Source organism: Egretta garzetta, unplaced genomic scaffold (assembly GCF_000687185.1).
Source record: "Egretta garzetta isolate BGI_Z169 unplaced genomic scaffold, ASM68718v1 scaffold593, whole genome shotgun sequence".
Taxonomy (NCBI): Eukaryota; Metazoa; Chordata; class Aves; order Pelecaniformes; family Ardeidae; genus Egretta; species Egretta garzetta.
In genome coordinates, this window is record NW_009259106.1 from 1,112,070 (window position 1) to 1,134,786 (window position 22,717).

Genomic DNA, 22,717 nt, shown 5'->3' on the forward strand with positions numbered 1-22,717 from the left:
TTACAATAAGGCTTAAAATGCTAATAGACAAACCCAGAAATTTAAAGTAAATGCTTGGCATTTCTTTGTTATCTGTGAGTCTAGAAAAGGATACTAGCAAGATTTTTTTCCTCTCATGTAGAATTCAGAGCATTGTAAGAACAACCTGAGAGAAAATGGATAAAGATATTTTGAGAAAACAAGCTTAATTGTTAAAGCATGTGGATTTTTTTTCCCTTATTCACATACTGACAGCTCTTCTGTCCTGCAGAGTAATGTTCACGTCATGCAAAACTGCTTTGTAACATCAAGGCATTTGTTGCACTAATTGACTGCAGTGGCTCACCCAAAGTGGCTGTACCTCAGCAACGATGAAATGACTGTTAAAATCATTAGGGGTCTTTGAGGTTTAATTAACGGCCTTTACTGATGTTCAATGAGATGAAATACAAAGTATTATAATATGTTATTATTAAAAGTCTGACCCATTGGTTTGCATTAAGAAGCTGGTTTGTTTTTTTTTTTTTTTAAGGGCAAATGCACTGGACAACAACAAATTCAAATATTTTAAAATCTGTAGTTATTAATTGTGTTTATCTTCTAATGTTGATTACTCATCACTATGTCTTCGAAAAAATGCAGATATTATTCAATACTTCATATCAGTAGTTGCTTTAACTTGCTCTGTCTTGAGAATTCTCTTTATGTGGTACTAAATGCATTGTTCCAGACCTCCTTATCCTCCCTGATATACTGAAATAAAACTGCAGGAACACAGTTCACTTCTGCTCTCTTCCCTCGTAACTATAAAAGTTAAAAGTACTACTTGTCTCCTCAGACAGGGTTTTAAAGTCCCAGTTTAGGATTGTATATATCATAAGTAACCGACATGTACACTTTTTCATATGAATTTTTAATATAATAAACCAGGTGCTGGAATATACATTGTGTAAATAAATTATTTGTGTTGCTCATTTCTTTGCCCTTGGATTTATTTTTGCACCATTTTTGCTCACTGGACCTTTTTGAAAGTTCCAAATTATCAGCATCTTGCTTGTCTTCCAGCCGTTCACAGACATGCTCATACTCTTTGATTCCCCTCCATGCTTTCTCTTCCTAAATAAGCATTCGTTTTACCATTGTTTAAAAATTTGAAATCTGAGCAATAGCAGTGCATGTATAGTGGCCAAGCTACCAGTGACAAAACTTGAGCTTCAGCAAGCATGAGGGTTGTTAGTTCCCTTTTATTTGTCACATGCACATAAGCACATCTTAGATTTTAGATTTTGGAAGTCCTCGAGCAAAATTAATGAAATGCTGTAGCACTAATAGTCTGCAATTAAGTCAGTATCCAGGAGATGTGAAAATTATGTACAATAAAGGACACAGTAAATTTACTGATGGCTTAGTTTTAGTAAACCTAATTTTTCTGAGATATAAAATAACTCCCAATTTTATTTATTGTGCACCGGTCACTGTTGCATGTAGGTGGCACACCTACTGCTTAGACTAAGCTATTAACAGCTTCATCTATTGTCATAAGCTATTTAGTAATATCCTAGGAAGAGTTTGAGTCAGATGCATACTGAACCAGTTCAGATCCTCTAAGTGGCAAAAGTTATACTTTCATATTTTAGGCTGCATTTCTGCTTATGTGCCTCTTATGTTTAAGAATTACTAGATAAAAGCCATTGGAGACTGAAATTCTCAGTGTGACCTTTGAAGTAAATGGGTGTGAAAGTTGTGTACACATGCTCAGAGCTAGAGTTTGACCCTACAATTTTATTGGTAGCAGAGGGAGAGTAATAAAATTAATTTTTAGACTCATTACAAGCTCATGACAGAACGTGTGATCAAGATGATTATAGCTATCTAACACTGAGCACTTTGAGAAAAAGCATAACTTGGAGAGACTCAACATGGTTACAACACTGAATTTCTGCTGCACTTTAGTTTTAAGGTTTCTAGTATAAAAAGGGGATAAGGATTTTCAACTGAGTTTAGCATATTTGACTTTGGTGATTAACAGAAAGTACCATGAGATATAACTGCAGTTCTTCGTAGGTAGTTACAGGTTATCTGTCTGCATGTGCTGAATGACTGATAAGATTTTCTATTAGGCATGTATTTGTCAATTTTGGGAATAATTTTGAGATGTACTATTATCCTAAATATTAGAAAGCTAATGAATAAACAAAGCTTATGCCCTCCTTGGGCCTGAACATGGCCTGATTGGGGTAATCATATTAGCAGAATTATTATTTTTGTTGCATCCTGTCTTTGCCCTTCAAAACAACATATAAGTAAGCAGCTTTTACGTACATGCAGCAGCAGTGCTTAGAAATCTAATTACCTAAGTTTCTGTTGTTCTGACTTTTACCGCCTTGGCCATTGTTAGATGATAGATTATTTCCCTTGTATAATGTTTGCTTTATCTAACTTCATATATCTTTATACTTTTTTTCTCATCTCCTTCTTGCACTGTTCATCTTCTGTTTAAGTTGTAAATTCAGAAGTGTGGGGATCCCCATAATTATTCACTTGCATATCTGAAGTCCCTGTTCATTATAGACATAAATAAATAAATAGAATCCGTTCTTCCTTTAAGACTACAAGAAAAGAAATCTGTAATAAGCCATTTTTTCTGCTGATTTCATAGAAACAGAAGTGTTTCTTCCACCAAAGCTATTTATTTTTTTTTAATTGTGCTATACACTTTGAGCAATACTTGACCTGTTTGCCGCCTTCTCAGATTCCTGTGCATTTGCAGTGGATGTAAGTCTTTAAAAGTCTTGGTTTAATTCTGAGGTGCTACTGTTGAGCTTTCATTTAACTCCTACTTTCTTAAAGTTTGCTTTTAAACTCAGATTTTTTAACTTTTTTTTTTTTCTTTTGGCAGAAGAAATGGTGAGGAGGGGATTATCACTAGTACTTTAGTAAAGCACTTTATTTCTTTTCCCTGTTCTTCAAATCTTGTGTATATAGTTAGTGTGTGTATATATAGTTGTGATTTTTGTATGCGTTTTGATTGTAATGCAGAGACCAATTTGTGCTTTTACACCTTTGATGCAATTTAGAGGAGCCAACTGAAGAGACAGGCTGAAAATTCATAGTTACACACTACCCAGCTGGCAACTAATCACCACATGGCCGCTCGCTCACTCCCCCCCGCAGTGGGATGGCAAAGAGAATTGGATGGGTAAAAGTGAGAAAACTCATGGGTTGAGGTAAAGATAGTTTCATAGGTAAAGCAAAAGCCATGCACGCAAGCAAAGAAAAGCAAGTAATTCATTCACTGCTTCCGATTGGCAGGCAGGTGCTCAGCCATATCCAGGAAAGCAGGGCTCCATCACGTGTAACGGTGACTTGGGAAGACAAACGCCATCACTCCAAATGCGCTCCCCGTCCCCCCTCCCCCCCTTCCTTCTTCCCCCAGCTTTATATTCTGAGCATGACATCGTATGGTCTGGGTTATCCCTTTGGTCAGCTGGGGTGAGCTGTCCTGACTGTGTCCCCTCCCAGCTTCTTGTGTACCCCCTGCCTACTCACTGGTGGGGTGGGGAGAGAAGCAGAAAAGGCCTTGACTCTGTGTAAGCCCTGCTCAGCAGTAACTAAACCATCCCAGTGTTATCAACACTGCTTTCAGCACAAATCCAAAACATAGCCCCATACCAGCTACACTGAAAAAAAAAAAACCAACTCTACCCCAGCCAAAACCAGCACACACACAAAGGGGAACATATTACTTGATTACAAAGACTTTAAAATCATTGATTATTAATAGTAGTGAATGATAGCACTCTGGCATGGTATAATGTGCTTCTGATGCTGAAATTTAAAAATTACTTCTAGCCAGGAAAAGACAATAGTGCTTAATGACTCTTCTTGAGTGGTTACAGACACGCTTAAATAAACTGATGATTTTTCTTGGCTTTTTTTTTTTTTTTTTAATTGAAAGCCTCCTATTTTGAGGTCTGAATATGGAGACAGAAAGAAGCTCAGGCACTAACATTTCTCTTGTGTATACAAATCTTCTTTGTTACAAGTGTAAATGATCCTTATGGTGTGCCTTGCATTCAGGGTGCTTCCCCGCCTCCATTCCCCTTGCCACCTAATACCCAAGGACACACGGGTGAAGCAAAGCCTTGGATTAGTATCTGGCCTCCGGAAAGCTACAGCTCCTGCTGATTTTAGCACTCAGCAGGTTTGGATGGTCGTGTCAGGGAGGGCTTATTCCAGCCTTCAGTGTAAACTGATTAGCTTCATTTTCACTCAGAGAGGTGCATATTTTCTTTTGTCCCCTCCTTTCGTACTGCTTGGAGTAGCACAAATGAAACGCGTTGCACTGCTGTCAGCCAGAAGGACAGCTGCTCCGGGGAATACTGTGTAGTTGTGCACTGTCTAGGAGAAGGGATGCATGAGCAGCAGCAAACTAGTGTGTTCTGGCTGTAAGAGTTAGCAATTACATAGTTTGTAGAGAAATACCTTTGAGAAATTGGGTCCTATTATTGCTCTGCCATTGACTCCAATATTGACATTGCTTACCTGTTGTTGTGTTTACAACTCTGAAATGTTTTTTAATGTAGCCATCTTTGGGAGTTTTGAGTGATGTGAAATGGATATTACTGTATGGTATCTGGATATTGATATTTATATGGGAGTTTTGAGTTGTTTCCAGCAGGAAGACGTAATTAAAATCTAACAAGACCCCAAGGGTGCATTTATATATTTCAGTGTAACTAGTGTGACAGTTTGTTGCTGTGGAAAGGGGGTGAATTTGCTTGTCGTTCTCAATTGCTTCTCTCAGTTCTTGCTCTTGTACTGGCTCTATTTTTTGTCTGACAGCACAGAAGCAGCTTAATTCCAGTTCTGTATAATGGAAGAATGTTTTTTTTTTATTAGTTTTGTCAGCTTGGTTGGATTAGCATGCTTGCTTAGTTTACTGCACAGTCAGATCCAAGGGTGACAGAGCTGATTCAAGGGTGAGAGTGGGAGTGTGTGACCAAGAACGGGAGGGAGAAATAGGGGGAGTAAGATCTCCCATTTGGGTGGCAGCAGTCTGTTAGATCAGCTCAGCCTTGTTGTGTAATTACGTCCTGAAAGGTATGTCTCATTTCATGAAATGGAGTAAGTTGATATGTGCTCGCTTTGAGAGAGTGGTGTATTTTGTGATGTGCATTCAGAAGATGTGTATCATATGCTGTATAGCATATAGAAGGTGTCTTAAACTTTATAATAAAATTATGGTCTCTTGTTAACTCTGTTAGCCACCCTCTTGAACCTGTTCATGTCTCAGTTCTGTACCTTACTCTTCATGGAGGGTCTAGCTGTGTGGATTTGTTCTCTAGGTGTTACTGGGTAATTGTTCAGATAATCACATGGTGGAGAACCACATAAAAATCTATTGTGCACCATTTGATTACCAGGATTCAGCATTTGTCTTAAATCTTGATGTTTCTCTTCTCATTATTTTTATGAGAAAAGAAAGAACATTGCACAAAAGGAAGGAGTTAGGAAGGATTGTTGAACAGTTATGCAGGAATCAGGAGCATCAAATGTGTTGCAAAACCCCTTTCTTGTGTGAAACTGTATTTAGATAACTCTGAAATGCTAGCTCCCTCATTTCTTTAACTCAAGGTGTTTTAAGTGTACTTTCAGTGGGATTTTTCAGTCACAGAGTGGGGAAACTGGAACCCACTGCCTCCCCCGAAGAGAGAACACCGAGAAGAAGTGAGAACCCAGGTCCCCTGGCTCTTCATTTCTTCATACCAGGGACAGGAGAGCAGGACCCTGAATATCTTTATGATCTACTGGATTCCTTCATTGGGGACTTGTTCCGAGAGATCTGTGACATGAAAAATGCAACAGTGTGTGAATATTGGCAACTCATGTTTTGATTTGTTAGCGTTTTAAAAGGTTTTATCTTGAAAATTTTTGAACTGTACCATAGTGAATAATCAGTAACAGTTTGCTCGTGTTTTAAAGGTATTAGTCCTTGCTGACGTGATCTTTTTCTTTTTAAATGAATTAGCGAAAAACTTACTAGGTATTTTTCTTTAAAAACACACAACTTTCATCCGCTGCATGTTGCCCAGAGTTGCTTTCAAATCTGAAAGGCATCTACTGAGTTGCAAAAGGACGAGGGAGTATGGGATCACTACTAGAGGAGGCGAGGCAGCCTTTGAAAATGTTGTGCATGGCACCTGAAAAATGCTGTGTGTAATCTACATAAATCAGCTTTTGTCATGTTTATCGTAGTTCCAACATTAATCAAGATTGAAGACTGCTTGTATGAGGCACATGTAGAATATGAAAGAAGAGATATTCCTTGCCTTAGGGGGGACATAAAGCAAGGAGGAATCTGTAATGTATAAAACAACTTGTGTGAGTACAGCAAAATATTAGTTCTGTAATTTCTTTGTTCCTCCTTTACATCAGGAGGGACTAGCTAAGCAAAGCAGGAGGTTGGATCAGTGTCGGGAGCTAACAGCCATTCAGCATAACTTCATGTTCAGAGGGAAATGAAGTAGGGCAATATGGTAAGGACTTCTTTTTCTGTCAAGCATAGTGTCTTCTCAAGTGATGTTGGATTGTATTTTTTTTTATTCTCATTAAAAAAACCCAACAAACAAACCTCCCAATTCTTCAGAGATTACAATTTTTTTGTGGTGTGGGAATCTACTCTTACTCCAGATTTGTACATGTAGCATTTTTGTTTGGTTTTGATGTACCTCATTCTGGTTAGGTGTCCCAAAGTACAATGTTTAACCTTAATGCTTACTACAGGTTTTTTCTTTCAACATGAAACAATATTCTTTATTAGTTTTTTGTTGGTTTGGGTTTTTTTTCTTCTTAGCAACTTCACTTGAAGCAATTCTTCAACACTACCAGAGCTGATTTCTAAGAAAGGATTGTGCTGAAAGCTTGGAATTACATGCATGAAAAGATAACAAAAGTCGGCTGCCTTCCTGGAAGGTAGCTCAAGCGAGACCTTCAGTAACTGAATCACCTAAAAGAGACAATCTTCTTTCTCTGAAGAAGTATGTTGCTTTTATTGTCTAGAAGCTTACTGTCTGCAAGCTGCCTTACGGTCTGTGATTGCAGCAGCTCGCTAGTTACGAGTTGAGAATACAGGATTGCTAAAGATGCTGTTGGAGAAGAGTGCGCTAACAAAGGGATGCCAGCTCCCTTAGTTTTGCAAAGTATGGAAGGATTGTGTTGAATTTGCTTTGTAAGGATTCCTGGGAGTTGTGCTGAGCCTCTGAGAGGATCAGTATATTACTATTTGCCTCCCTGTAGTAACATGGGTGAGTTTGGAATGACAATAATAATAAAATTTCTGCCTGCCACTTTCACCATCTGCTTTCCAGTCTAATAAAGCCTTAAGCAAATTCATGCATAACAAAAAGAAGGCTTTAGTTTCTTTACAGCTGCAGAATGGCTTAGGTGTGTACATACGGAAAATGGAGGTGTTCTCTTATAGCTAGAGGCAGTGCACATATACCGTGTGTGCTAAGTGCTTGTTGTGGTTTTTAAGACTAAGGCTGCTTGTATTTTGATGAAAAGGTCTTGCATTGAGTTGTAACCTGAGAAAGTGTTGAAATTGAGGATTGAAAATTGAGGACTGCAGAAAAAGCGGAGGAAGGAAGGGGAAATACTTTCTGAACATCGGGAATGTTCAGAAGGCTACATTTGCTAAATGCTACAATTTATCAGGGTAATGATGATTTCCTGCTTGGAGGTTAGAATGTTGTGGTGAAAAAATCTGTATTATGGTAAGGATTTTAACAGAATCTGTTGAGTTGAAAATAAATTTAATAAGACTTCAATGAAACTGGCAAAAAATGATGAGAATTAGCATGTGTTTATGCTGATGAGAATCATAGTCATAGCTGGAAGGAGCATCTTACTGTGTGAAATGCTAGAGAAGAAAGGGAGGTGGAAGTTTGGGAAAGTGTTGAGTATTGGTGAAGATATATTTCTCTAAATTCTCCTTTAGAATAGTTATGTGCTACATAGATCCTAGTACTAGCTGGAAAATGTCCTCTCCCACTGCTGTCAGACTCAACGTATCTTAGATAGAAAGCATCAGATCTTGTACAGTTGTTCCCTTCATGGTCCTCTAAAGGGTGGCCTTTCTACCACAGGCTAATGCAGGGTGTCGCTGCTGCCTGTTTCTCACTTGGTACAAGATTATAGCTATATTGAGCTGCATCAGGCATTCACAGCAGCTCTGTGTTCAACAAAGCCACCTCTTCAGCGTCACATCTTGCTCTGAATCTCCTCCCCATCGTACAATAATCATTTATATTTCAGTATTTGATGTGCCTGCAAATACGCTGGTGAGGTAGGAACCTGATACAGTTTTGGTGGGATTTTTATTGTATCCAGGCAATGACCATTCTTTGTAGTCTATTCCAAGTTCTGCTTGGGGTCTGGTGCAATGACTATGGTGCCATCCCTGATGGTTTGCCTGGAGAGAATTCCAGTTCAGCACCTCATGATATGCATAAAATCATCTGTTACTATTTGTGATATACTTACAACTCTCAACTCTCTTTTGCCTTGCGTGGCATACGATTGCATGCTCCTTATAGCTTGATATTGCTTCATATATAGCAGGGCATAAAACCAACTCCCCTGGGGCAAAGGCAGGCTTTTGTCCTACCATGATCACTCAGGTTCAGGAAATTGCTTGATCACATTGTAACTTTGTAGGAGATTAATAATTAAACTGTGGCTCAATTTAATTTATGTCCCGTTGCTTTGAGAAGGAGATTAATTTAAAGCAAAAATAACATTTTCATAATGTATTCTGTTATTCTTTTGATTTTGAGAGCTAACGTCATCATCACAGTGTGAGTTTTGTTGCTGCCCCTTCCATAAGATTGGCTTGCCCTTTCAGCTAGCCAGACATGTATCTTAAGACTTCCTTTCTAGTTACGAGAATTGGAAATGGCAGGAGGATTGAATCCCTTATCCTAAAGCAAGGTTTTCACAATCACCTCTATTAGCAAATCTGATTTAATTTATTGCTGTTAGCCTTTTATTAATGGAAGCATAGGTAATGCTTCTTTACATCTGCCTTAAGAGAGACTAGCAGCTCTGGGAAGAGATTTATGGGGCTTAGCTATGGTGAATAGATGAGGGAGAATTTAACATGGCGTAGACTGGGGAAAAAACAGTATTAAGAAAGATGGCAGCTGGGCTAGCATGAGAGAATGGTATTGACATTGTCAAGGAGTTGTCTCCTGCATTTGCATTCTCTTCTTTTACTTTAAGATTTTTTTTAAAAAAGTAATCTTTTTATACAGTTTTACAGAATTTTAAGCTTTTCTATGCGTAATGTGTGTATGTAATGAATAGTGGTTTGTGTATCTTGGTATTTTAGATTGCATTTTGTCTTGATAGGATTTTTGTATTATTTTCTTGTGTGTTGTCTTTCACCACTAAGAAAATGTCCAAATAAACACTGTTTTATATAGCACGCATAAATGAGACCTCTCAAGCAAGAGATGGCTGAGGCATACCTTTGGGTCGGAGTACAATGTCAGGTGTCATATTGCTGCTAAATCTCAGATTTCATAAATTTAAAGGGAAAAAGCACATTTTATCTATGTATAAAACTAATTGTCAGTTGTTGGCGAGAGCTGTGGCTGGTGAACTCTGCATTTGTAGCATTTAGAAGTTTACAGGTAGGCCCTTGGAAAACTTTTTTTTTTTTTTGTTGAGTTGGAAACTTCTGCTGACAACACCAAGAAGCTGAGCCTGCAATTAAAAAAACTCAAAAAACCCAACCAACCAACCAAGAAAAACCAACTTAAAAAAAACCCCACCTGCCTAACAATCCCACTGTCAAATCTAATGAAATCAGTTCTAGTGCCTGTCTGAACTGATAGAAGTCTTGGCCAACTTGGGCCTAACTCTTTAAGAACGGAGATTATTGTGGTACATCATATGCTGTTGGCCAAATTTATTTTGTTCTTAGTCAAACAAGCAAGAGTCATCACTCTTTAAATCATTGTCTATATTAACCTCTTTACAAATGTTCCCTTTATAGGAATTACTGTTGCAGAAGCGGTTTGTGTTGGGCAAATGATGGCCATACTATATTTAGGCAGCCCCAGCAGAAAATTATACTTGAGGTTTGTAAATATACTGCAGGAACTGAAAAAAGCCAAGATATTACAGAACTGATGGCATTTGAAAGCTTAAAAAAATAAAACTTTCTTGATCACTTGTGAAGAGGGAAAAATTCTTAGCACTCCTCTTGCTCTTCTTATTCTGATCTCTGAAAGAAATGCCATTGGGGATGTTGCTATGCAAGCTGCTTGTGAAGGAACTAGCTAGTGATGACGAATTAGTAGAAGACATTTTCTTTATACAGTATTTCCAATTTGCCATGACTGAGGGCTGTTCTGTGAGTTACCTGAAATAAATAAATAAAAGTTTAAAAAACCCAAGTATTTGCTTGGCATTCTATTACTTTCTAGCTTCACTGTTTATCTGTTGATAATGTATTTTAGGTTTGGTTTAGACATGTAGGAGGGATTGGTAATCCATGATGTGTATATTTAAAACTAACTGGCAACTTATGGAAGTGCTGTGAACTTTATATCTAATCATCGGGTTTTGTTTTCTTACAGTCAGATTTTCCTCTGGTAGTTCATAAGCTGAAATAACCTTCAAGTTAAATATGTGTTGAAGCTGCTCATTTTTTCCACTTCGTTCTATTGAAGTTTCTCTGGAGACTGCACACAAAACAGGACAACAGTTTGACTAGTACATTCATACCTAACCAATGGAAATATAAAGTCACTAACATGCAAATTTAACCTACAGATGAGTGACAGGAAAACATAGTGACATGCAACATTGAGAACCCTGAATGAAGTAAAATATGCATATTATGGGAAGTGTCTTAATTGCTTGTTCAGAAATTTTATATGTCACAGTGTTATGAACATTGGAATACTTCATTTATTGCAGAATTAATTCATTCCTGTACTTACTCTGCCACAGGAACTCATTATACAATGACAAATGGAGGAAGTATCAACAGTTCAACGCATCTGTTGGATCTTCTGGATGAACCAATTCCTGGAGTAGGAACATATGATGACTTCCATACCATTGACTGGGTTCGAGAGAAGTGCAAAGACAGAGAAAGGCATAGACGGGTACTTGAGATAAATAATAATACTTGGAAAATATTTTTTGTTGGATGTTAAATTTAAGGTCTGATCTAGTAACACATACAAATGTGTGCATACTTTACATTTGTAAGTAGTTATATCAGCTAGAACTACTTGAATTTTAAAAAGCACCATTTCATTGATACCTGTATTCCTGAAACAGTATTATAACTTGGAATGAAAACAGTAATTTAAGAGAGTGGGAATAATTCCATCACCCAAATGACATTTTAACAGTACTGCCTTTTTTGCATGCTTGTATGTATAAGGCTATTTTCCAATGTATATTTGTAATAGTACAATTGTGCTCATGGTGGTACTTGTGCAGAAAAGTGAGCACTGATGCATATTGCTTTTATACTGACACAAGTGTATCTCTGCTACTGATATGTAGTGCTATGGTTGCTTGGATTGTGTAAAGTGAGAATTCTCATCTCTAAACCACTTACATCAGTATATATATGCTTAACAAAAAAGTAGTCTCAGTATGTATGGTAAACGTACTTTCCACTCTCCCATCACAGAACTTGCTTTTCTCCTCTTCTCTATTGATTTCTTCAGTAGATCTTCAAAGTTCAGGCCATTCATCTTTATCAGTGTGCTCTGCAAGGACTTCTTTCATGAAATGGACTCAAGTTGTATTAGTCAGTAACATGCTAGATACTGTCATTCATGTAACAGACTTATTTAATAGCATTTTAGGAGGAAATATGCTATTTGGAGCCTTACTGCCAAATTTTTGGGGTGCTTGCGTTAATTAACCTTAAAAATGGAACAGATTTGGAGATGTGATTTATCCTAAAATATTTTTAACTGATCAAAATGAATAGTTAAAAATGAATTATAGTTGTATGAAGGGGTCAGGGGAGACGTTCTTTCACATACAGCACTGTAGCGTTACTCTGCTGTCTTTGGAAACGCCACTTTTAACTTTCTGGAAGCAAACATGGGATGCATATGCTGATTTACTATGACATGGTTAAGAAAAATAATCTTCCACTAGTTTAAAAAACCAAAACATCCACAATTGCACTAACTAGTGCTTTTTTAAGGAAGAGAGATCCTTGGATAATGGATCTGAGAACACTTACCTTGTTTAAATGCTTTTAATGAACAGTAAGAAGGTGTTTTCCATGTAATACTTTATTTCATAATTTGGTATCTAAGCAGTAATTAGCACCATGCAGATGTGTAGCTTACTGTCTGGTGGATATGCCATTGGATAGAGTGCTGGGCCTGACCAAATCCTGGCAAGGCAGATCACACCTGGAAATAGGTTATTTAGGGGAAGGTCCCACAGCTGTTACTCATTTTAATGTCTGAGACCAGAAAAGTCAGACAAGACAGTTCACAGGTTATTGCCACAGAACTACTGTGAAATTTATAAATATGCCCTGAATGACAGGAGATTGTCTGGCCATGTAACCGAAGATGTAGAAAGAAGAAGGAATAAGTACTAGTTCATGGTGGTTTTGAAACACATGCTACTGTAGAAACAACTTTTTTATAGGAAAAAAAGTTTGATAATCTCATAAATGTAGAGGAAACTATAAAATACATTTATTTGTTTTAGGGGTGATATTTTTTCTAAATTTCCTTGTCTAGTATTGTGCCTTCTTGGTTTGGGGGGTGTGTGTTGCTGTTTGTTTCATATACTTTTTCCCTCCTTTTACAGTATGAAAAAAATCGTAAGAATAGGATCCAATCACATAATGAAAGTTTAATCGTAAAATAAGTTATGCACAAATTTCAGCTAAGTGCATAAAGTAAATAAGGCTAAAATAGGAATTACTATTTTTTCAGTACCATAACTTCAGATGTCATTAGTAATAGTTCTCTAGAAGAATTATAGGATAACTACCTAGTTTTTGGTTTTGTTTTATTTTTGTGTGGTTTTTAGTCTAAAGATAAAAGAAAGATGTTTATATTTGAAATAGAAGTTTAGGAATAGCTTATTAGTAGTACTTGAACAGTTTATTTGAGGTTCAACAAAAAAATAATTTAAGATTTAGCAGAGAAATAATTTTACAATTACATGGTTTAGATGTGTTTCATAGAAAGTATGCATGTATCCTAATAATGCATTTCCTGGATTTTAGTTCTTTAAATTAAGCAAATTTACTTTCCTCTGTCAGTTATTTGATGTCTGAATAACCAAGCTGATTTATCTATGTAAAGCACTAAATACAAGGAGAATGCTTGTAGTTTAAAGAGAAGGTGTATTTGCCTGCAGCTTGCATCATGCAGTTTGTATGTCATACTTAATTTTTTTTCTCCTATTCATATTGCAGAAACACATACAAGTATAGATAATGACTTCTCTTTGCAGATTAACAGCAAGAAGAAAGAATCAGCATGGGAGATGACAAAAAGTTTGTACGATGCATGGTCAGGATGGCTAGTAGTTACACTAACTGGTTTGGCATCAGGTAACTTAAAAACCAAAGGATTTCTTTCTTACATTTGTCAGCAAGTACAGTTACTATGCTTTTCATTTGTGTGTTATCCACCAACCTGGACAGGAGCTGGTTCAGACTTCTACCATAATTCCATGAGGGAAGGAAAAGGTTGACTGTCTTAATTTACAGGCTTTAGCATTTGGGGGTGGGGGTGGGTGGGTTACTAATGAAATGCAAAATGAAATCCTCACTGAATTTAGTGAGAGTTTCTCAGATTTGTTGAACTTCCACCTACTAAACTATCTGTGTTCTTCAGTCCTGTGATTGAGATTGGTGTTTTCCCTCTCTGTTAAATTTTGCTTTTTTCCTATAGGTTTTCTTGTGAAAGTGTGTTAATTGATTGTGCTAGATGGTTTCTCTGCTCTGAATTTGTTTTGGTTTTTGTTTTTTTTTTTTTTTCTAGGAACTTGACTAAACCCATTAGCTTATCCCATATGGACCAAAAAGTAACTCTGGTGTATATGTAGTTTTGGTAAAAACACTTCCTCGTAAAGCATGTGTTTATACATGAGCAAAGTCTAGCTGTATGCTTATGTCATACCTTTCTAGAGGTTGCTACACAGAAAATGCTAGCTTTAACAGGTGGAGTTTGTTGGCCTCTACTTCAATTCTATCTTTCCAATGTATTTTAGGATGAGTTTTACAGCTAAGATAATTTCATATTTTATGGCCCCACTATTGTGCAATGCTGCTTTCTATCAGCATAGTTTGGAGCTACCAAAAAGGGCAGAAGTGAGAATTCACAAACTTTGCACTCAGTTTTTCCAGAAACGTATTTCAAGCAGAGATCTTAGATTAAATGCTAGGAAAATTGGATTAGTTGCAGAGTATGGCTGTGCCTGTTAAAAAGGCATGGTAACTGTATAATTACTACTTAGATATATACATAATCACTTTCACAAATCGCATATAAATTAATATATATGCAAAGTTTGTAGCATGTTTATATACCTCTGAATATACAAACTGGGAGTGTATAATTACTGGAAATTGCTTGTGATAATTTGGGTGGGAATGTGCAGTGTTGTGTTTCCACCCTCCAAACTGCCTATGTGTATAAAAATTGCTTTACTATGTTTTTGAGCAACAAAGTGAGCAAATTCTGGCCATGAACATTCCTAGGTTTTTCACATTCAATTGCTTTCTGTTGTATATGTCTAGTGAATCTGAAATGGTACAACCTTGATTTCAGTCATGGGGAAATGTTATGTTTATGCATTTTAATTAATTTGGTTGAAATTTTGTTCTACTGAAATGCTGCCTTTGACTTTGGTTGGCCTAGGATCTCAAACTGAGGGTCTGTCAAGATTAGTAAATATAAATTAGTAAATCGGAGATAAATCTCTACTACCAACTTATCACATGTAAATTGTGGCTGTCTCTAGACAGCTATTTCTAGTACTGATTAATACCTTAAAAATAGCAAATTTTAACTAACAGTTGTATATGTTCACAAAAATATTTACTTCAGAAGTAGTTTTTCAGTATATTGCTAGCATGAAAAGCTAGTTTGCTTTTGTAAAATAAAGGGTGTTTTTAAATTATTTTTTTAAATCCTCTGAAGCAATTTCCTAAGTAATGCCTGGTTTCTGAGGACCTTCAGCAAGTTTTCTGCATGTAGTTACAACACAGAATCCCTCTTAAGCTTTGAGTTTGTGAACTGCATAATATCTATATTATTTGTTACCTGCAGTAGGAATTTTACATGCTCACCATGTTACAGAATTAAGTAATTTTGTACATGGATCACATGAATGTCATCAGGGGTTATTTGGGGTTTTATTTATGTTGTTCTGAAACTGTTGTTGGCAAAAGTAAGAACGATTTTCTCCAAATACGCTGTTCTGTACAACATCAGTTTTCTGAGGCACGGCAACGTGGTTTTGTCAGAAGGTCTATTGTCTTTTTCATTGCAAAAATGTATCAGTTCTCTTTTGATTCTTAACTCCTTAGTTTCAGTGGACTGTTGGAAAACTGTGGCATAGGAAATAAAAAAGGAAAGATGCATTTAACTTGTGAAATACACAAAGTACTAGATTCTTCAGCAAATACTAATCTTACCATATTGCAAATAGGCTATATTCCTGGAAATCGGTAATATTTCAAATGTCTTATTTCTTTAGGTTTTCTGTAATTTCAATTTACATCAATTAATACCAGCACATTTTTTCATTTTAGCTGCGTGTGTTATTCCAGTTTACAGAATGTTAATACAAAACTGTTTCTGCAACAGGAGCATTGGCAGGGTTAATTGACATTGCTGCTGACTGGATGACGGACTTAAAGGAAGGCATTTGCCTTAGTGCTTTGTGGTTTAACCATGAACAGTGTTGTTGGGGTTCAAATGAGACCACATTTGAAGAGAGAGATAAATGTCCGCAGTGGAAAACATGGGCAGAATTAATAATTGGGCAAGCAGAAGTAAGTATACACCCATTCTTTGATGGTCTTGCTCAACAGCTTGACTGGACATGGAAAGAAAATAATAGTCTTAAGGTTAGGGTACTAAATGTGGATTTGGGTTGTGCTGTCTGCTCCATTTTTCAGCATTTGAATTAATGAATAGGTCATAGTGTAACAAATGTGCATTTCATGCACTGCAAAGGGTCTTGGAGTGTGCAGGTGTGAAGTTATGAGAATATAGAACTGTTATTAACATGAGAATTTCTATTCTTCATCATAGCTATACATAAAAAATGAAATTTGTGGTGTTCTCCAGTAACTAAGGATAGCTTGGTTTTACTTTTTCTACCACAATTTTTTTTAAAATAAAGAAGAGATACACAGTATTCAGTAAACTCTCTCTTTCTTGGCTTGGTAATAATTACTGTCCCTCAAAATGCGTGCATAAGTGTCCTTGCAGCAAGAGTACTTCTGAGTTATTTTACGTAGTGATTTTGCTCCTACATCAAATTTATATTCTGATTTGTTTTGTTTTGTTTTTGCTTTTAGGGTCCAGGTTCATATATAATGAACTACATAATGTACATTTTCTGGGCTTTGAGCTTTGCCTTCTTAGCAGTTTCCCTGGTGAAGGTATTTGCTCCCTATGCCTGTGGCTCAGGGATACCTGAGGTGAGGTCTAACTAATATATATGTTCTAGATGTTTCATAAAAATGTGAAAATTCAGACTTTGATGAAATACATTAATACGGGTATTCAAATTGAAAACATGTAATTGTGCTAATTGTTGCTGAGAAAAATACCCCAAATTTCAGAGAAGCTCCTGAGTTTGTAGATTTTTCTGTGTGCTGGACTACTTCTTAAGGAAGCATTTAGCTTAAGAGAGTAGACTTCTGAAGAGTGATTTTCAAAGCCCACCCCAATCCCCACCCTTCTTACGTCGATAAGAGAGCAGTGGTTCATTGGGCAGACTACGGGTCCTTTGATACAGCAATTGATCTTTCGTTGCACTGGCTTTAATCGCCTTAGCTAGCACAAACCATCAGACAATCATAAAGTAAAATGTGCGATATTCTCAAGAACTCATTCATTTTACAATTGCTGCCTGCTACTGGACACAGAATGGGAGGGAAAAACCCAAAGTCGGAGTCTGGTCAGTTTTACTTCTCCAGTCATTCTATAAATGCTTCTTTACGTATGTGTACTGTAGAAGCTGAAGGACAAATCCTGCCTCTGAATAAGCTTGGAGTAATTCTGTGCCCTTATTCCAGAAAAGATATCATCCTAAATTGGTTTCCAAATTTAGCTAACCTTTACTTTCTAGACACAGCTGCCCAGTGTTTTGTGTATATCTCATTTAATAGAAATGTTGTCCTTTCCTATGATAACTATGTTATTTCCTACATATGGGCATATTTTCCAGGCTAATAATATGACACTGTTAGGCAAAGTTATATCTTAGGCAAGTGACACATCTTTTCTAGGGGAAAAAGGCTGATCTTTTCCATCTTTATGTGAAGGAATCTACTGTTAAATTTTTATGTAGAGATGATAAAACGTAAGGAGAAAACAGGAAGGAGTAAAATTGGTGCAAGTGTGATACTGCTACAGTAGATGACCTCGAGTATACTTTTTGCAGGTTTATTTTTCCTTTGGGAGTTTTCTGACTTTCCTTTGATAATTTACATCATAATCCAATGAGTGCAGTCTTAGAAGCTACTGCAGATTAATTTTCTGCTAAATGTAATTGATACTTTTGTTGTTCATTATTGTTCAGTGTTTAAGAGTAAGTTGCAAATGGAAAGCCTCTGGCAACCAGATGGACTCAGTGTAGCAATCTGAACAACACATGTTTTAAAGTGTGATAAAGTTAGTGATTTGAAAAGGCTATTTTTGAAGTTATGCAACTAAAATGATAAAAGTAATGCTTTCCTGAAGAAAGCAGACTACAATAACATAAATTTTTTTCTTTCTTCCAGATAAAAACTATTTTGAGTGGCTTCATCATCAGAGGTTACTTGGGGAAGTGGACTTTGATGATAAAAACAATTACGTTAGTCTTGGCTGTCGCATCAGGTTTGAGTTTAGGAAAAGAGGGTCCCTTGGTACATGTTGCCTGCTGCTGTGGGAATATTTTTTCCTACCTCTTTCCAAAGTACAGCACAAATGAAGCTAAAAAAAGAGAGGTGGGTTCTTGCAAAAGCATTTCTACAATGTATTGAATATCCATGCATTCACACTGATTTTTTTTTAAAAGATGGTATTTGCTCTCTCAGACAGTGTTTAGGCTTGGATTATCAATGTTATTTATTGTGTTAATAACAATGCATTATCCCTGGCATTCTCCAAGGTAAATTCCTTCCATGTCAGAGTAAGTTTGAGTTTCTCCCACATCAGAGACCGCTTGATTTTACTTAAATTCTTTTTGTTCTTGGCTCTACATTTTGGTAATTGATGAGTGTCTTCAGCTATGAGGACAGCAGAGGACTTTTGAACCTGTGAAGAAAGTATTCCTGGAAAAGGGTTGGTGATTACAATGTTTCTGCTCTAATCCAGTTGTTAGTGAGAGTGTGGTGGGTTAGCCTTGGTGCCCACCAAGCCACTCTCTCACCCTTCCTCCTCATCAAGACAGCAGGAGAAAATAAGATGAAAAGCTCATAGGTCAAGATAAGGACAGGGAGATCACTCGCCAGTTATCATCATGGGCAAAACAGACTCGACTTGAGGAAGATTACTTTATTGCCAATAAATAACAGAGTAGGAATTGAGATTCCTACACCTCAGATCTTTTTACAAGTTTTTGCTTGAAGACTACTAAGCACAAATCTCCCAAGACTGATATAAAAGCTGTGTAGTCTGTCATCAATTTTTGTTCCTTGAATAATATTTCTGATTCGTGGACTTAACCGCCACACACATCTAGCACAGAGAAAGCTTACTTGAAAGTTTCTTGAAAATGAGATATTAGCAGTTTCATACTGAACCATAGACTCCTTTGGGTGCTTTGCTGGGGAGGCTTTGAGCCGCATCCTTGGCTTTCTCATGGCTAGTGCCTGGTTGGTGGCTGCTGTGGCCACTGCCCACATCTTATGAGCATTCTGATACACTTACTTGATGCTTTTCTGTTAGCAAGTCTGTGTGTCCTTGACAGAAACATAGAAGAAACTGATAACTGTAATGAGATTCTGTCCTTCATGTTTAAAGCATATCACAGACTGCAAAAAAAACCCCTCACCACTGTTCTTTTCCAGGTCTTGTCAGCTGCCTCAGCAGCAGGAGTATCTGTAGCTTTTGGTGCCCCAATTGGTGGAGTCCTCTTCAGTCTGGAGGAGGTATGTCAAGAGAAGGGTAGATATTAAAAAAAAAAGTATCTCTTTTAGCATGAATAATCTCAGACTCCTTTAAGCCGCGGAGTCTTTCCTAAGAAGGAAATTATTTTGGACTCACATTTCAGAATAGAGAGTCCTGTTACTGGAAAACTCCTGAAGATGTTTTTTCTTTTCTTTGGATGAATGTCAGCTTTGCTTTATTCTCAGATACAGTTTTCTGGAGAAGACCTGAGTCAGTTAATAATTACAGTTTACATACAGACAGATACACAGAAGTTTTTCACTCTAGGAGTGTATTCTAAAAATTAAAAAAAAAATCGGTCTCTTTATTTTCATTTTGAAAAAGGCTTTAGAAATCTGCTTGACAGTTCTATGAAACAAGTTTTTAAACATTACTTTTCTTAAAGTTTCAGACGTGAAACACAATTGAATACATTAATTGTTAAAAAGGCAAATATGCTATAAACTCTCTCCTCCAAGAAATGTTTCGTATTAAATTAGTTTTCATTAGTTGTTTCCAAAATACATAAGAATGTTATTTAGATCATTAGCATTTTTAAAAAACCTAAAAATCTAAAAAGCTCTGAATTGAAAAAAAGAAGCAAAATATTCTTTTATATATAATTTTTCTGTATCATTAAGGGATTTTGAGGAATTCCTTTGTTGCCAAAAAGATGTTCAGAAGAAAACTGTCTTGAAATTCAAATCAGGCTATGTGGAGCTTAAGTATGAAATTGCGTGCTCTGTTTTGGGGAATTTTTTTTCTTTTTTTTTACATTTTAATCATACTTCATAAAAATTATGCATCTGCCAGAAACCTTTCAACGTAGGTTGGATGGATCCAAAACAGTATTAGCAGGAAATTTGAGAGAGCAGCTGATACACAGTCAGATTCTTATGAATGCTAGAAAGAGATACTTATAAACAGAGACATTTTTAACCATAAATTCCTATGCATTATTTCCTAACAGTCTTAAACCAGCAGTGGTTTCAATGCTGCTGTAGTACTGTCTTTAAAACTGATATAAGTATGAATTGTTGTAGAGCTTTATAAAAAATGTAGTTTGTACTGGAGCACCAGTGCTCCAAGTGATAGGAATAATACTGATAATGGAAAAGTACTTTTTTTTAGTGTATACCATGTGAGCAGTAGTACTGCAACACATGCATAAACCAGTCTTTCCAGTATTTTTTAATTGAATCACTAATAATTTTCATGTATTGCCTTTTGCAGGTCAGTTACTATTTCCCACTGAAAACTTTATGGAGATCATTTTTTGCTGCTTTAGTAGCTGCATTTGTTTTAAGGTCCATCAATCCTTTTGGTAATAGCCGCCTAGTTCTTTTTTATGTGGAATATCACACTCCTTGGTACCTTTTTGAACTGCTTCCTTTTATTCTTCTGGGAGTATTTGGTGGGCTCTGGGGAGCGTTTTTCATCCGAGCAAACATCGCATGGTGTCGTCGACGCAAATCTACAAAATTTGGGAAGTACCCTGTCCTGGAGGTTATTATTGTTGCAGCAATAACAGCTGTCATTGCATTTCCTAATCCATATACAAGGCTGAACACCAGTGAGCTTATTAAAGAGCTCTTCACAGACTGCGGGCCCTTGGAATCCTCCTCCCTCTGTGACTACAGAAATGATATGAATGCGAGCAAAATAGTAGATGATATTCCTGACCGTCCAGCAGGCACTGGAGTCTATTCAGCTATATGGCAGTTGTGTTTAGCACTCATATTTAAAATAATCATGACAGTCTTCACCTTTGGTATCAAGGTAAGTGTGAATGCAGTGGCTACATCATCTGCTGTGATTACTTAATTATTGCCTTTCATTTTCCATCTCTCAAAGCTAGCAGCTTTGTTTATATACTTTTTTTTTCATGTGTAGTTCTTTAAAAAAAAGTCGTCTTTTTACTGTTGATTAGTAAGCGATTCTTGTAGAAAACAATATTAATTTTAATTAAATTCAAACTAGCCCTTTGTGCAGCCGAATAGAAACGCATGCTAAGTTGAATAGGGAACAGTAACTGTGTGGGTGGATGGCTGTTGTATGGGCCTGATTCAGCAATAAGGATGGTTCTAAAATTTCAAAGAGCTGTGTTCAGCTGAGTTGAAATACAACCACTCAGGTTCCCTAGTCCTGTTACGTGGAAGAAGAAAAGACTGTACCTCTTGAACAATTTTTTTTTTAATCCGCTCTGTGCATTTATCATATAAATGTAATTACTGCAGACTGTTGAAGCGAGCTGATGATGGTTTCTTTCCTGAAGCTTTCAGTATTGCATGCAATGACTAGGAAGCAGGCTTTCTTCATGTGACTGTAATGGTTATTTCTCTTTCATTACAAAGCAGCATAATTTTTGTCTTTCCTGGTCATTTCATAAATCTGTTTTGGAGCTCTCTTCAGCTTCTCTCCAACCTGTGGCTGTTTTCTGAATGACATAAAACTGTCATGCCTTCATCATTTTGTGTCTTGTCAGGCTCCCTTCATAGTTTTTTGCAACTACTTCATGATCAAGTTTGTCTTAACACAAACATTGTAGAACATTCGCTAGGCAGGATTTGTGTTTAAACTGGCTTTAACTTTTCAGTCACATTGCTGTTCCATGTAACTGCATGCACAAGAAAACACTTCTTTACTGTGAGGGTGGTTGCATACTGGAATAGGTTGTCCAGAGAACTTGTGGAGTCTCCATCCTTGGAGATACTCAAAACCTGACTGGATGCAATCCTGGGCAACCTGCTGTAGTTGACCCTGCTTGAGCAGAGGTGCTGCACTGGACAATCTGGAGTGGTCACATCCAACCTCAACCATTCTGTTGTTCTGTAATTTATAGAATAATATCGTCTTGTGTTTCTCACGCGTTGATATTTTAGATGTTGCAATCTATTATTTGAAGTTATTTTCCATACATTGGTTAACTGGTAAGAGAAATCTGTTGTGTATATTTTAATCTATGTTTTTTATTTTAGGTCAAAATTTCAGACGCTGTAAAGTGACCACTCCAATCTGTTGTATTCACCTCTATCTAGGGCTCTGCCATTCTAAGCATTATAAAGTTTCTTACCAATCATGTGTTCGTGTGCATCTGGCTCTTTCTCCTGCGATTCTCACCACAGGATCACGCTTTGTGATTAGAATTCACTAGGTTACAGAAGGATAGAACTTACACTTCATGTTGTTTTGGTTCATTTTCATTTATCACTTTGCCAGTAGGCAAGGAGTCATGCTGCTGTCATTGATGGGACTGTGCTACATACGTTTTCTGAAGCTTTAAAGCATATGGCTAGTTAGAGTGTCAGCCAGTATCAGGAGACCTGGAGAAGGGAGTGTCTCTTCAATGT

General features: G+C 36.8%; 1 protein-coding gene across 6 annotated transcripts in view; it reads left to right on the forward strand.

The window, feature by feature from the left end:
• The window catches only part of CLCN3 (chloride voltage-gated channel 3), a 67,383-nt gene that overhangs the window by 33,636 nt on the left and 11,030 nt on the right, over positions 1-22,717 (forward strand). For all 6 annotated transcript variants that reach the window (XM_035890868.1, XM_035890867.1, XM_035890870.1 and 3 more), the window contains 7 exons: positions 11,002-11,159; positions 13,504-13,603; positions 15,867-16,054; positions 16,586-16,708; positions 18,017-18,223; positions 19,289-19,369; positions 20,601-21,146. In XM_035890868.1, coding sequence (XP_035746761.1) covers positions 11,002-11,159; positions 13,504-13,603; positions 15,867-16,054; positions 16,586-16,708; positions 18,017-18,223; positions 19,289-19,369; positions 20,601-21,146 — 1,403 coding nt within the window. The remainder of the gene's footprint in view (positions 1-11,001; positions 11,160-13,503; positions 13,604-15,866; positions 16,055-16,585; positions 16,709-18,016; positions 18,224-19,288; positions 19,370-20,600; positions 21,147-22,717) is intronic.